Source organism: Schistocerca nitens, chromosome 5 (genome assembly GCF_023898315.1).
Source record: "Schistocerca nitens isolate TAMUIC-IGC-003100 chromosome 5, iqSchNite1.1, whole genome shotgun sequence".
In the NCBI taxonomy this organism is placed as follows: Eukaryota; Metazoa; Arthropoda; class Insecta; order Orthoptera; family Acrididae; genus Schistocerca; species Schistocerca nitens.
Window position 1 is genome coordinate 603,830,268 of NC_064618.1, and position 15,271 is coordinate 603,845,538.

Here is a 15,271-nt window from a genome sequence, read left to right on the forward strand (position 1 = left end):
CCTGGACTGAGACTGCTGTGAGCGTAACTCTGTCAAGGCTTAGCACAATTTGGAGGGGGGAAAAAAAAGGGTTTAATGTCCCTTGGATGATGAGGTCATTAGTGACAGAGTTCCAATTTGGATTGGGAAAGAATGCGGAAGGAAGTCAGCTATTAAAGAGAAGTACGGGAAACATAAATTTGGTTCACTGGATGGCGATTTGAACTGCTGCCCACCCAAACCTGAGTCCAGTGTCTTAATGAGTATACCAACTCACTTGGTGCTCAGCAAAAATCAGATGTTTGGTCGAATTCTTCATACTACGGCAGGCTAGAGTGTCATTCGTAAGGTTGTTGCCACATGCAAGAGCTTAAAGACATGTTAATCAAAAACCTGAACTGAACGCAGTAATTCTTGCCACACATTCTCACTATGGAGAAGTTTCATGGACACATACTGGTAACTATTTACGTAATGTCTGTTAATGCCAACATTTTGGAGGGCAATGAAAGCCATCCTTTCAAGCCAGACATGAAAGGAGAATACACTACAAATCCAAACAATACTAACACTGTCATTCTTAATGTTGGGTTTAAAGTTGGTGGCTTTGTACGAAATTCCTCCTAATCACTGAGAGGACCACAAAGAGGGGCAAGATGACATTTAAGGTGATGAATTTACCTGACACACATGATCTCAGTCCTAAAATAGAAAATCTTTTAAGTTGGCTATGTGTGTAATGTACAGAAACTGCACTTGGTTGGTTCTGTGACACCTTCTACACTAGTGTGCCATATGTAAAACAGTGTAGTGTAAGGTTACACACTCCAGTTACTGAACATAAGCCACATGCACTACATCTAGAAATGAACTAAACACGCTCAGATTAGCTATTAGAGACGAAAATGTGTGTATAAGAAATGTTGACAAAATAAATAAGGTGACAGAGGAAATATGTGAATGATGATGTCATATGAAGGGATGGCAGTGCATCGACAGTGAGGAAATGAAAAGCTTGCAAACAGCATATAAGCACTGTGTGATCAGTGAAGTGTTGTGTGGTGTCAGTTAACAAGAACACACCCAATTGTAAAACAATGATGGAAACTCCTGGATGGGATAATAATCAGCTATATGTAATTGTAAGTTATCTCACAAATCACGAGTCACAAACAAAGCATCATGGGCAACTACAATACAACATTTGAGTAGCCAACAGCTCGCCATTATGCGACCCTTATCTACCTTCACACATAGGAGTAATGCATCGAATATGCCATACGCTTTGACCATTAACTATTCACCTCTAAGCCTCAGCACTGCTTCACCATCAGAATAATTCCTAAAACACATTACTGAAGTGCACTGGGAAAGGAGTACCCAAGGGACCCCTTCCTAGCGAGAGAAGCCGAAGAAGACTTACGTTTCTCTGGCTTAGAAATGGGGACTGATGTCACCAATGGTTTGGGGGGGGGGGGGGGAGGTGCAGCTCCCAAGGTAGGTGGTGGGTGGTGCGGGAGCAACAGGGAGAGAAGTGCCCCCCCCCCCACCATCAAGGGGGCAGGAGTCGTTTTACGGCTCTGAGAGCTGACTGCAATTGGTTCAACAGATGGGGCTGCAACAGTAGTAACAGTAGTGGCGTAAGATGTTGTCATGTGCACGGGATGGAGCCTTTCAAATTTCCTTTTAGCCTCAGTGTGTAGGTCAGTCGGTCCACGGTCTTTTATTCCATTATTTTCCTTTCCTTCTGTAGAATCTTACAGTCCGGCAAGCAAGGGGGATGGTGCTCTCCACAGTTAACGCAGATGGGAGATAGGGCACATGGAGTATTGGGATGGGATGAATGACCACAATCTCAACATATGACGCTGGAAGCACAGTGGGAAGACATATGGCCGAACTTCCAACACTTAAAAGCACTGCATCGGGGGAGGGATATATGTCTAGACATCACAGTGGTAGACCATCACCTTCACATTCTCGGGTAATGTGTAACCCTTGAAGGCCAAGATGAAGGCACCGGTGGCAACCTGATTATCCCTCAGACCCCGGTGGACGTGCTGGACAAATTGGACACCTCGACCATATTTAAGCTTTTATGGGGCGTGATAATAACAGAAACACCCCCCAGCTTCTTACAAGTGAGTAATGCCCGTGACTGGGCAAAGGATGGTGTTTTTATCAAGAATGACCCAGACCACATTTTTGACAAGCCCTCTGCCTCCCCAAACTTGTCATCTAAATGCTCTACAAAGAACTGAGGCTTCATGGACACAAAGGATTCCCCATCTGCTCTCATACATACTAAATACTGGGGCAAATAAGTCTCGCTGTTATTCTTAGCCTTTCGTTCCTCTCAAGGTGTGACCAGGGAGAGGAACGATTTGGGGTCATACATATTTGCATTAAATTGAGCCCTCGAACACTTAAGAGACTGCTGGCAGCTGGCCACCAGCAAAAGATGATGTACCATGCTTCATTGCGGGTCATCCGCCCGATGCCACCCACTCCAACCAAGGGCCCTCCCCACGGGCGCCATCCAGCCGCAGCAACGGCCACCTGGCAAGATGGCCATTGCCAGGTGTCCCAATGCTGCAGGGAGACAGGCATCTACTCTTTGGCATACGTGGGAAGTTAATGGCACAGGCACCAGCAGAGCAATTCCTGTGTTGTGAACAACCAACAGGGTACATGGTGGCCCCACCACAACGGACTGGCTACCGTGCTGGATATCAGGCGAAAAGAAGTCCATGGTCATCGTCAGTGCAGATGGTGCGGATGGTGGAAACTGCACCCAAGAATGTATCCTCGCCCAAGAGATGGAGAATGAGCGGGGCTGTAATGCGACGATGAGAAAGTGGGCTAAAGATCTCAATGCACAATGGATAAGATGCACCAAGTACAGTGTCCTTCCCCAATTGGCTCGCTCTTCGGAAAAATTTGGAAATATGGAGGTCAAACCCTACAGGTAACAATCACATAACGGCCGAAATGTGTGAGACTCCTTTTAGTTACCTCTTACGACATGCAGGAATACCGCAGGCCTATTCTTACCCCCGAACCTGCAGGGGGAGCTCGAAGTAAAGCGACTTCTGGCTCCACTTGCACAGAGGTTCATCAATGCAGCTGAAACAATCATCGCTCAGAACTCTCAAGATACACAAGATATGGCCCAGCAGACTTCTCAACATAGTTGTGACGTGCACACAGGCATGCTTAGCGAGCCACAGACACCAGCAGAAGTCAGCACATTCACACTATAATGATGGTGAGATTTACGGGCAGCGCTGGCAGTATATGTCATGATGAATTTAATGACAAAGGTAGCACAACAATTTTACTTATATTCCAAGAATAAATGCAATCACTGCTATTAAGCTGCTGATTTGAGACAGTTAAAATTTAATATGTTAAGAGAATTGAATTTACTATTATGCTTCCCTTCCTGAACTTCACAAACCGCAAGTCACTTCAATTTCATCTTGTTCAGAGATTATTATTATTATTATTATTATTATTATTATTGTTGTTGTTGCACCTGGAGCAACTTTTGCTGAATTACTTGACAATGTTTTTAATGAATTCAACTTGTGGCAATAACCTCAGGAATTTACTGTATCCTTGAATTTCATTTCATTTCATAGCTATTCATGCCTGTGTATCATTAAGGAAACTATTTGATTACTCCCACCCACAGTTCCATTGCTGCACCAAAAAGAAAAAAAAAATTTATTAGCTCTGTTGCATACACTTTAACTAGCATGGTTCAGCATGAGGGAGATATCTAGACAGCTAACTGACTAGCACCATTTCTCACTTTCTTTAATAACAAGGAGGTTATCACAAAATGATGCTTTAATGTGAATGCAGCTAATTAATTATGCTGTTATCTGGATGGGACACGTTCCCTTTGTTTTCACAAGGCAAATATTTTTATGCAACAGTAGCATTTTAAGAACTGTATATACTTTATCTACAACAATATCATGCAAATTCTACAATGGAGAAAGAAACTTACCTACATCAAAGGCATCAGAATCAGGTGTACCATAATCTAAAGCTGTTCCTCCACCACTAGGGTACCCTGTGTTGTCATTTGACTCACCATCTTCTGGATTGTGCATGTCTTGTTCTTGTACACCAGCTCCTGTATTCTCTGTGAACTGCATTTCCTCGCTGACTGCCTTCTGTGTACCATCTCTGCCCGACTGTTGTGCAGTTTGAGAATTTTCATTTGTATATGCTTTTCCATTATTCTGACTGGTTGTTTGCTCATTAATATTGTTCTTTGGCATTGTTTCAGTTATGCTACTAATTTGTATCTCTGCCTCGTCCTGTGGCGGACTTTCTGTTTCTTTATTCTCAGCTTGTGACTTTTTGCCATTAACAACACCTTTGTCTTCTTCGACATTTGGCACCTGGGAAATACTTGCCCCTTTCTGATGGCCTGTATCTACTTTCTTGGGTGGTAATCTATTTTCAATGGTACTGATCTTTTCTTGTAAGTTAGGCCCTGTTGCAGTAACCTGGTCATTTTTACTATCACCAGAACTCTCGGGCAATGCAACTGAAGAATGCTCTAGTTTCTTTTCCCCAGATAGTGTGTCCGGCTTTCCCTGGTTTTCATATTCAGTTACTAATCCTCTAGTTTTATTTGAGTCCTTCTTCGAGTTTACAGTTTTCTTCAATGTATCCATGACAATATTCATGTTTGTAGTGGTAAGATCATTCCCCTCCTGTGTTCCACCTGAAGAAGGTTCATCCTTCGCTCTACCTGCAACTGGCATCATTTGTCCACTAGTCACCTTTGGCTTCTCTTTAACTGAGCCAGGTCCTGTTATGTTTGCCTGTTGTGTCAGTCCAGCCAGTTTACCTTGATCAACTGCTGACGCCAAATTTATTCCCTGAGACGTTTGTTCCTGGTGGTTACTTTCTGTCATTTGTACTGGAGATTTATCATCTCCATGTAAGTTTTGTTCTTTAGAGGCCTGTGCCTTTTCTTCATCAGTTACAACACCTTTACCACTGGCTTTCGGTTTCTGTTCATCAGGAATTCTATTGGGAACCTGTCCCATAACATTTCTTGACTGCTCAGAGACTCCGTCATCATTGTTATCTGCTTTTTGACCAGGTAGTGTAGTTGAAGGAGTTTGAGCACCACTACCAATATGATTTTCTTTCGAATGAAGACCTGTAAAAATTAAAATAAATACAGATAATGATGAAAATTTAAAAAAAAATCATTGTAGAAGGTCTTCAAAAGCAAATTTCTATCTTCGCCATAACACTGAACATGATGATGACAGCAAAAACACATCGTAAGTATAATTTATCACATCCACCAATAAGCAAAACATTAAAGTTACAACATTGCCCCCATCTCAGCATTCACAGGACATGGAAAAAGCACTTCCGTAACCATAACTTTCAGCACCTCATCGAAATAAATAGGTCTGTCACCGCAATATTTTACAGAAAATCAAATTATCAATTAGATGATGACCATCTATAAATAAGCAGTACTCATCCAGAGATTATCTTGTTTGCACACCGAAGTGAATAAAACAGTAGAGCCTAGAGGCTCTGTCTACTACCTTCTGTACATATAACCAATTATGAGTCCTTTACACTAAGTCAAGTTCATGCACAGGCTCTGTTAAGGCAAAAATATATGGTGTTAACAAACATAGATCTGTTCATGTAACAATGAAGCACTCAGCTGCAGTAATTTAGAGAAACACTAAGTACTTTATTAGCATGGATAGCCTCAGATTCTATGTCTAAACTTATCATTTATGACAACGAAAACAATCAATTATTGACAAAATGATTTAACTGGACAGATAAAAAAAATCCCTTCTGCTTGAAGGAGTCAATGGCTCTGAAAGCTTGCCAATTACAATAGTCTTTTATGTGTGTGTTCTGCCGCCACTTAATGAGTAGATTTTTTTATCTGTCCAATTAAATAACTTATCATTTACAAGTATTATTTCACCACTCCAAGATAATCTACGTCAGTATGAACGATACCATCAAACACCAGCAAAATACAACTGTGCTTATTAAAATAATTTCTTTAATGTTTGCCCAACAAGGACTACACACATGTCTGTATTGCTCTTGGCATTCTTGCATCCTTTACTTTCAAATCTTCCTTCCTCCAAGCTACAAATTATGCATTCTCCTCAGATGTAAGATAAAAACTTCAATAAACTTCAATGTAAATGGAATAAACATGAAGGAAGCTCTGTTATCAAGGCCAGGGACTCAATTCAAATTTGACAAGAAACTTAATTTTGTAAGACTAAAAATCGTTTCTACAATAGCCTTTTAGCTGAAAGCGGCGGGTTAGTGATTAAAGTCTTAAATGTTGTCTTCAGGTAACTTAACAGCGGGTATATGTTTCAGGAACCTCATAACACTTGGTTCCATTATAAAAATTTATTAATTTGCCACTGGTTTCGGTCAACAACCGTAATCTGGCCAAAAAATTGGCTAATGCAAGGAACATGTCAATCATGCTGAACCATAAAATCACTGCAGCACTCAAATTCATGAATAATAATAATAATAATAATAATAATAATAATAATAATACAGAATAACATCAACTTTCCCAATCAGCAACCTTTATCATGCACACAACAGGAAACTGGACATGTTGTTCTATATTATTACTGAAGTTGAGAATTAATACAATTTTTATGGTTCAAAATGATTGGCATGTGTCTTGAATTAGCCAATTTTTCATGCCAGATGATGGTTATTGACAGAAATGAGTAGCAAATTAAGAAATTGTTCTAATGCAACCAGGTGTTACAAGTTTCCTGTAAAATAATAACAGCAGGGCTATTCCACGTGACAGAATGGAACATTTCCATTACATTTTAACACATTTCAAATTCCAAAATAAAATTTCTATTTAAGCAATAACACACTCTCTGTGGCCATAAAATGGTATAGACAGAAATATAATTTTAATAAAGTCAAATTATTGAAATGTTCTTTAGTGCTGTGTAAATAAGTAAAAATTTGTGTGTGACAAAATGGGACTCTCACAGAATGTAAACATACTGTAGTAAGATACTGGCGTAAGAACTCCATGATACTACAGCCAACTGGATTCCAAATTTTTTATGCTTCATAAGTTAAGAGGCCATCTGCACTAAAAATCTTCTATTCCCATCTGTTATTTCAATATTAAAATTATTTCTTCTGGCAACAGAATGGGTCAAACACTGTGACAGAATGGGAGTAGTACCACAGAATTTCAGATTAATCTGTTTTATTTCGAAAGTTTCCAAACGAACGCGTATACTTTTCTTTTTAGCCGAAAGTACACCAGCCTATGAAATATTGGTGTCCCAGCCACAGAATGAAAACCTATGTTGATGCTTAATATCAGGCATATGAAGTCTGAAGAATGTTATACCTTTGTAACCATGCTATATTATCAGCTGGAAGTGTAAATTTAGAAAAAATAGATGGCTGCTCGCAACAAAGAAGGTGATAAGTCACAAGCAGGGGCAAATAAAGAAGACTGCTGAAATAGTTAACCTTTCCGACAAAGTCCTTCTTCAGAAATAGGAGCACTCATACATTTACACAAGCACAACCCGCACATACATGGCCACTGCCTCCAGGTGCTAGGATCCAACTCAGCAGTTGCTGAAACAACAGGGACAAAAAAAATGATCCATTGAAAATAGAGCTAATAAACTTACTTAGACGACCAACACATAATCTAGCACCAGAGATCAGTTTTGCCAACTTATCTGTTAGAGAGACCACAAAAATCATAAGGTAATTAAAAAGTACAATTGGAGTAACGAATGATAGAAGTCAAATTTAATCTTCTTCTGCACATTCTCTGACAGCCAATGAGTGTTCAGTAATGTTTTAATTGGTCTGTTGTGAATGCTGTAGCTTCTGCAAGCATTAAACATGACTTTAGTCAGTTGTTTAGCGAATTTCTGTTCCATTTGTTGCGAGATGTCATCACTGATGGCAGTGCTAAGTGACAAATCCTGCATAAGTAACCGAGAGACAAACTGCAGGATATGCGATTTCTTCAAGCGCATGCATGTACTGCAACTGTCACTTGGAATCAGCAACCATGCAGTCCCCATCCGTGCCTTGCTGTGCGCGAACCACCATCGTTCATGGATCGAACTATAGTAACTCTTCTGGCTATGATGGTATCTCAGCCAAAATAGAGAGCTCTTGTGCTTACTTGGTAGTACCATCACTGAGTTACCTCTGTAACCGAAGTACGCATCGGTAACACAAACATACACATATGTGGAGGCAAAACAGCAGATCTCTAATTGTAGACTGCTCTTTGTGTTCTAAAAATTTTTGAGATAGTTTATGACAGAATGCTAAATCATTCTGAAAATAACTTCTAAAGAACAGCTTAGTTTGGCTTCCACAGAGCCTTCTCTACTGAGAATGGAATACATGATCTTAAAACCTCTATTCTCCTATAACCAGACAAAAAGATTCTTCTGTGGGCATTTTCTGTGATCTTTTGAAGGTCTCCGATTATGCAGGTAATATCTTAACAACAGAAAACATATACTAACTCTAGCAAACAATATGACATGAATAAAATTAAATTCCAAGTGATGAAACATAGTGCCAGATAAAAAACACTAGGGAAATGCAATCAGTCTGCAGAGGAGACTACATACAAAACACTTGTGTGACCCATCACATCTTTGGGAATTGTATCAAACAAGAGAGGGGTTATTGAATGTATGCAGAAAAGGGCAGCACAAATGGTCACAGGGCCAACTCGCCTCAACGCCTGGTGACAGTGACTGTGTGTGTGTGTGTGTGTGTGTGTGTGTGTGTGTGTGTGTGTGTGTGTGTGTGTTTTTCCTACTTCGGAAAATTGACTTTATCTGTAAACATTTCAGCAGTCCCTTTCATTGTGCTTGCAGTGACTCAATGCATGCTCTAAAAGTGGTGAGTAGCAATCTATTCCTTCTGTTTTGATGTTATTCCATCTTGGACTTTCCACTGTTTAGGCCGGCCGAAGTGGCCGTGCGGTTAAAGGCGCTGCAGTCTGGAACCGCAAGACCGCTACGGTCGCAGGTTCGAATCCTGCCTCGGGCATGGATGTTTGTGATGTCCTTAGGTTAGTTAGATTTAACTAGTTCTAAGTTCTAGGGGACTAATGACCTCAGCAGTTGAGTCCCATAGTGCTCAGAGCCATTTGAACCATTTTTTTTCCACTGTTTAGGTGTGAATTTGGTAGGTTAACTATAGCATTCTATACCACTTCAACTCATAAGCAAACCTATGCTAAACTTCAGATTCTGCTACATATAATTCTGTTTCCACTTCCAAATCTAATATAGGTGCAAAACAAGTATTGTCAATATCTCTTTCTGCTTACGTAGATATTGACCTCGAAAATAGCATCATCATTATATTATGGAATGAAGTTGGCATCCAGTATCTGCGGGTTCAGCTGATTCAATCTACTGTCTGCAACGTTCTTTCTTGAGACTGTTACTTCTTGTTCATCAATGTGTACTGTTAGAATTCTGCCTATGAAGAGTATAATTGACTTTTTGGTTGCAAATTATCAGCAACATTGGAACATACACACAAATTTTTCTTTTTCACACTCATCTAACTTCGTTATTTTAGTGTGTGCTCAGCAATCACCGTTGCTGTTTTTCCCGAAACAAACTTAAAATCAAAAGAATTTCTGGCATGGAGTACTCTTCATAAATTATCATGTAGTGTGCAGAGTGTGTGTCAGATACTGCATTGATATCATGAATAGCTCCATCAAATAAAGACTTGTGCTGCTGAACTTTATCTTTAGGACACAATGTCACCACAACTGATTTTCTCTCTGTTTAGCAATCTCAATCCCATAAAAGGACACTGCATTTGAAACCCGATATTTTCCACCAAAATCTGCCTATTATAACAACACCGATTTCACTGCCAGCTCCTTCAAAACCATCTTTTCAACGAACTTACTAGTATGCTATGTTAGGCCAATACTATATAGAACGTCATCACTGTAACCATGCTGGGGCCTGTCATAACTGAAGAAATGTTAAAAAAAAACTTCTTGTTGTTTTTGTTGTTGTCATTGTCGTTGTTGTTTAATTGGCCCAAAGACTGGTGTGATGCTGCTCTCCGTGGTAGACTGCCCCCCGCAAGACTCTTCATCTCTGCGTAACTACTGCAGCCAACATCCATTTGAACTTGCTTCCTATGTTCACATCTTGTCTCCCTATACAGTTTCTACCCCCTCCGCACACTTCTTTCCACTACCAAACAAACAATTTCTTTGATGCTTCAGGATGTGTCCTATCAACTGACCTTTTCTTTTAATCAAGGTGCGATATAAATTTCAGTTCTTTCCAATTTCATTCAGTAGCTCCTCGTTTGCTATTCAATCTACCCATCTAATTTTCAGTATTCTTCTATAGAACTTTTCAAAAGTTTCTATTTTCTTCATGTCCATGTTTCACTCCCATACCAGGCTACATTCCTGACACATACTTTCATAAAATATTTCCTAACATTTAAATTGATATTACATGTTGACAAATTGCTCTTTCAGAATAGTTTTCTTGCTACTGCCAGTCTGCATTTTATATCTTCTCTAATTTGCCCAAGATAAGTTACTTCACTGCACAAATAGCAAATCTCATCTATCACTTTCAGTTTATTTCCTAATCTAACTCCCACAGCATCACCTGGTTTAGTTTATTTCCTAATCTAACTCCCAAAGCATCACCTGGTTTAATTTAATTTCATTCGATTACCTTTATTCTATTTTTTTTATGTTCATCTTATAATCTCTTTTCAGGAGACTATCAATTCCATTAAATCATTTTTTCAAATCCTTTGGCATCTTCGGCAGATAACAATGTCAATGTCAAACTTTAAAGTTTCTATTTTTTTCTCAATGAACTGCAATTACCTTTCCAAATTTTGCATTGGTTTCCTTTAATGCTTGTGGAATGCACAAACTGAGTAGTATTGTGGATAGGCTACAGCCCAGTTCCACTCCCTAATCAATTTGGCTTCCTTTTCATTTCCTCCGACTTTTTATAACTGCAGTCTGCTTTCTTTACAAACTGTACAAAACCTTTCGCTCCCTGGATTTTTAACCCTACGACCTTCACAGTTTTAAAGACTGTAGTCCAGATAATATTGTCAAAGGCTTTCTCTAAATCTACAAATGCTATAAACCAAAGTTTGTCTTTCTTCAACCTACCTTTTACAATAAGTCGTAGGATCAGCATTGCCCTGCATGTTCCTACATTTTGCCAGAACCCGAACTGATATTCCCAGAGGTAAGCTTTTACTAGTTTTTCCATTCCTCTGTGCATAATTTGTATTTAAAAACTGTTGGTTTGATAGTATTCACATCTGTCAGCACCTGCCTTGTTTGGTGTTGCAGATTTTAAATTCTGAGGGTCTTTTGCCAGTCTCGTGTAGTTTGCACACCAGGTGTAATAGTTTTCTCATAGCTGGCTCTCCCATCAATATTAATAGTACTGAGGGATTGCCATCTACTCCAAGAGCCTTTATCGACTTAGATAATTTAGTTTCCCATCTCACCTTCATTTACTTCCGGTAAGTTTATTTCTCCTGTAGATTCTCTCTTGTAGAGTCTATTCCCTCCTTGTTTCAGCTTTTCCTTCTTTGCTTAGTACTGGCCTGCCATTTGAGCTCTTCATATTCAAACAGTTACTTCTCTTTTCTTCATGGATCTCTTTAATCTTCCTATAGGCAGTATCTATCTTTCCCTTAGTCATACATACTTTACAGCCTTACATCTGTGCTCTTAATCATTCTTCCTTCACTATTTTACACTTTCTCCAATCTCATTTTTAGACTTCTGTATTCCCTTTCGCCTACTTCATTTGCTGTATTTTTATATTTTCTACTTTCATCAGTTAAATTCAGCACCTCCTGTGTTATACAGGGAATATTGCTAGACCTTGCCTTTTTTACCTATGCAATCTGCTGCCTTACATGCATTAAGTTGACAAAAGTCATGGGATAGCAATATGCACATATACAGATGGCAGCAGTGTTGCGTACAATGATATAAAAGGTCCGTACAATAGTGGGCTGTTATTTGTACTCAGGTGAAAAGGTTTCCAACATGATTGTATGAGCACAATGGGAATTAACTGACATTGAATGCAGCATGGTAGTTGGAGCATTCAATTTCAGAAATTGTTACGGAATTCAACACTCAGAGATACAAATTGTCAAGAGTGTGCCAAGAACACCAAATTACCTCTCACTAAAGACAATGTAGTGGCCGACTGACTTCACTTAACTGAGAGCAGCATGGTTTGCTTAGATTTTTCAGTGCTAACAGACATGCAACATTGTGTGAAATAACCACAGAAATCAATATACAATGTACAAAGGAAGTATGCTAGGACAGTGGCGTGAAATTGAGTGTTAACGATTGTGGCAGCCGACGACCCAAGCAAGTGCCTTTGCTAACAGTACGACATTGCCTACAGCACCTCTTCTGGACTCGTGACAGTATCGGTTGGACACTGACGACTGCAAAAAATGTTCCTGGTCAGATTAATCCCAATTTCAGTTGCTAAGAGCTGATGGTATGGTTTGAGTGTGATACAGACCCACAAAGCCATAGATCCATGTAATCCACAAGGTACAGTGCAAGCTGGTGATGACTCCATAATAGTGTGGGTTAAGGTTAGATGGAATGGACTGGGTCCTCTGGTGCAACTGAATGGTTATGTTCAGCTATTTGGAGACCATTTGCAGCCATTCATACTTTATGTTCTCAAACAACGACGGAATGTTTATGGATGTTTATGCTCCATGTCACCAGGCCACAATTGTTCGCGACTGGTTTTGAAGAACATTCAGAACAATTTGAGCAAATGAGTTGGCCTCCCAGATCGCACATTTGTGGTATGTTATCTATATGTCAGTTCATGCTCAAAATTCTGCAGTGGACTCCCAATGACTTGTTGGGTGTCCAAGCAAAGCCAAGTTGCTGCACTATGCAGGGCAAAAGGAGGACTAACAGGATATTAGGAGGTATACCATGTCTTCTGTCTCCTCAGTATATTTCATCTCTCAGAACTACCCATTCACCTTCTATTCTATTTCTTTTCCCTGGTCCAGTCCAATGTAGCCTGGTGCTCATTCTGAAACTCAACAAGCTTGGCTCTTTCAATTTATCCAGGTCCCATCTCCTCCATTTCCTATCTTTTTGCATTTTCTTCAGTTTCAATATGCAGTTCATAACCAATAAATTCTGGTCAGAGTCCACATCTGCTCAGATGGGAATGTCATACAGTTTAAAATCTCGATTCAAAATCTCCATCTCACCATTATGTAATCAACCTGAAACCTTCCATAACCAATAAATATCTTGCATTGCTTGGACATAGTTCAATACTTTGATTTTCTCTCTCTTATGAAATTTTATTTACATTTATTAAAATAACTGCTTTAAGTTGATCAAAACTCAGGAATATTAATCAGTTAAAAGTGTCTTCAAACTAGTCTTTAAAGCTCCAACAATTTATAAAAAGAATTGGAAGGTTAATCAGACGTCATTACTGGATATCCAGCTGAAATATACTGCCGAATAACTGGCACCACACAGGGAAGCCGTACCGTACACTGCATGCAAACAAGCTCCACACATCCCCCCCACAGTGAGACGATCTACGGCCGATCTCCCACTACTGTATAACAATCTTGATTGTTCCAGGAATGTAGCAGCTGCAGTCACTGGGACACATCGCCATCGCTTGTCATGGTAATGATGCATGATACCCATACTAACAAATCCAACCTTGCATGAGCTATCGCAGCTAGTAAGCCACTACTGCTCTTACTACCCATCCCACTGTCGCAGAGGTTTTTTTCCCATGGCACGAGCCATGGCACTTTTTTCCCTCTGCTCTTCAAATCGCTACCCTCACTCGCGTTTCGTCCACTATCTATCGCCTGATGGACCGTGTTAATGCGTAGTCTTACCCAGACGCACGGACAACATCACAGCCCAGCATCCTGTGATCCACTTACTAGATAACTAACATGTTTTACGGAGGTGACAGTAGAACTTTTGGTTTGGTCACCACGTTGGTGCGGGCGTGGAGGGGCCCCATCTCTTTATATATATATATATATAAAAAAAGGTTAATGTTCCAAATTGCTGATTATTTGTATATGATACAATTTTACCTAGTATTTATTTCTTGTAAAACAAACAACGTCTGTTAAAAAAATTCCAGAACACTCGTAATTTCACGCCAATGGTGTGTTGGAGCAAAATGCAGCTGGCCTCCTTGCACACAGTTGGCCTCCTTGCACACACCTGTGTTTAATGTGTAACTGCCAGAAGTGTCATTGTTGCATGTCCATTAGTTATTGTTCAGTGCTCTGTAAGCAGAATGTTGAGTCACACGGTTTGCGAATTTCAAGTTGGCAGTTAGAGGAGCAACGAGTCTGCATAAAATTTTGCGTGCAACTCAAGAAAATCTTTACAGAGACACAACAAAGTGATGGGTGCTTAAATCACACCTGGTATTACGAATGGTTCACATGGTTTAAAAATGGCTGGATGGAAATTAAAGATGACCATCGTTCAGGGTGGCCTTTGACATCTGCCAACAATGCTCATATCAGGAACGTCAACGAAATAATGCGTGCCAATCGAAGACTAGCTGTTCGAGAGAGTACAGAATGTAACATTTCAGTTGGATCATGTTCGCGAAATCTGGTTACAGCACCTTGGAATGCACCATAAAGCTGGGAAGTTCGCCCCACGGCTCATGAGTCAAGCGGAGGCAGATCTTCAACTCACAATCTGTGAAGCGCTTACGAATCACCCAAATGAGAATTGGATGTTCCTTAAGAGAATCATAACTGTAGATGGGACATGGCTCTACAGTTATAACATTGAGACCAAGGTTTAATCTTCACCATAGGTAGGTAGGTTGGTTGGTTTCAAAGGGGAGGTAAAGGGACGAAACTGCGAGGTCATTGGTCCCTTGTTCCCAGAAGAACAATTACCCAAGGGAAAGAAGAAAACAAAGAAGACTTACGGCACAGTAACAGGAGAAAGGAAGAACAAGAACAACAACAAAAGGACAACAATGGACAAAACAGGACAAGAAAACCACAGAGAGAGACAAGAAACAGGGAGAAGGGACTAAAAACAGGAAAGCAGATTAATGGCTGGCTGACCATGAGAATAAAAATGAGAAGCCAGCCACTCTGCAACACATTAAAACCTCCACCC

The 15,271-nt window shown here is 40.0% G+C and overlaps 1 protein-coding gene across 2 annotated transcripts in view; it reads right to left on the reverse strand.

Moving 5' to 3' along the window:
- LOC126259602 (trans-Golgi network integral membrane protein TGN38-like) overlaps positions 1–15,271 on the reverse strand; it is a 74,008-nt gene that overhangs the window by 46,465 nt on the left and 12,272 nt on the right. The window contains exon 2 of one of the 2 annotated variants that reach the window (XM_049956513.1): positions 4,085–5,170. In XM_049956513.1, coding sequence (XP_049812470.1) covers positions 4,085–5,170 — 1,086 coding nt within the window. Of the gene's footprint in view, positions 1–3,997; positions 5,171–15,271 lie in introns of both variants that reach the window. The other variant, XM_049956511.1, reaches the window with a different exon arrangement.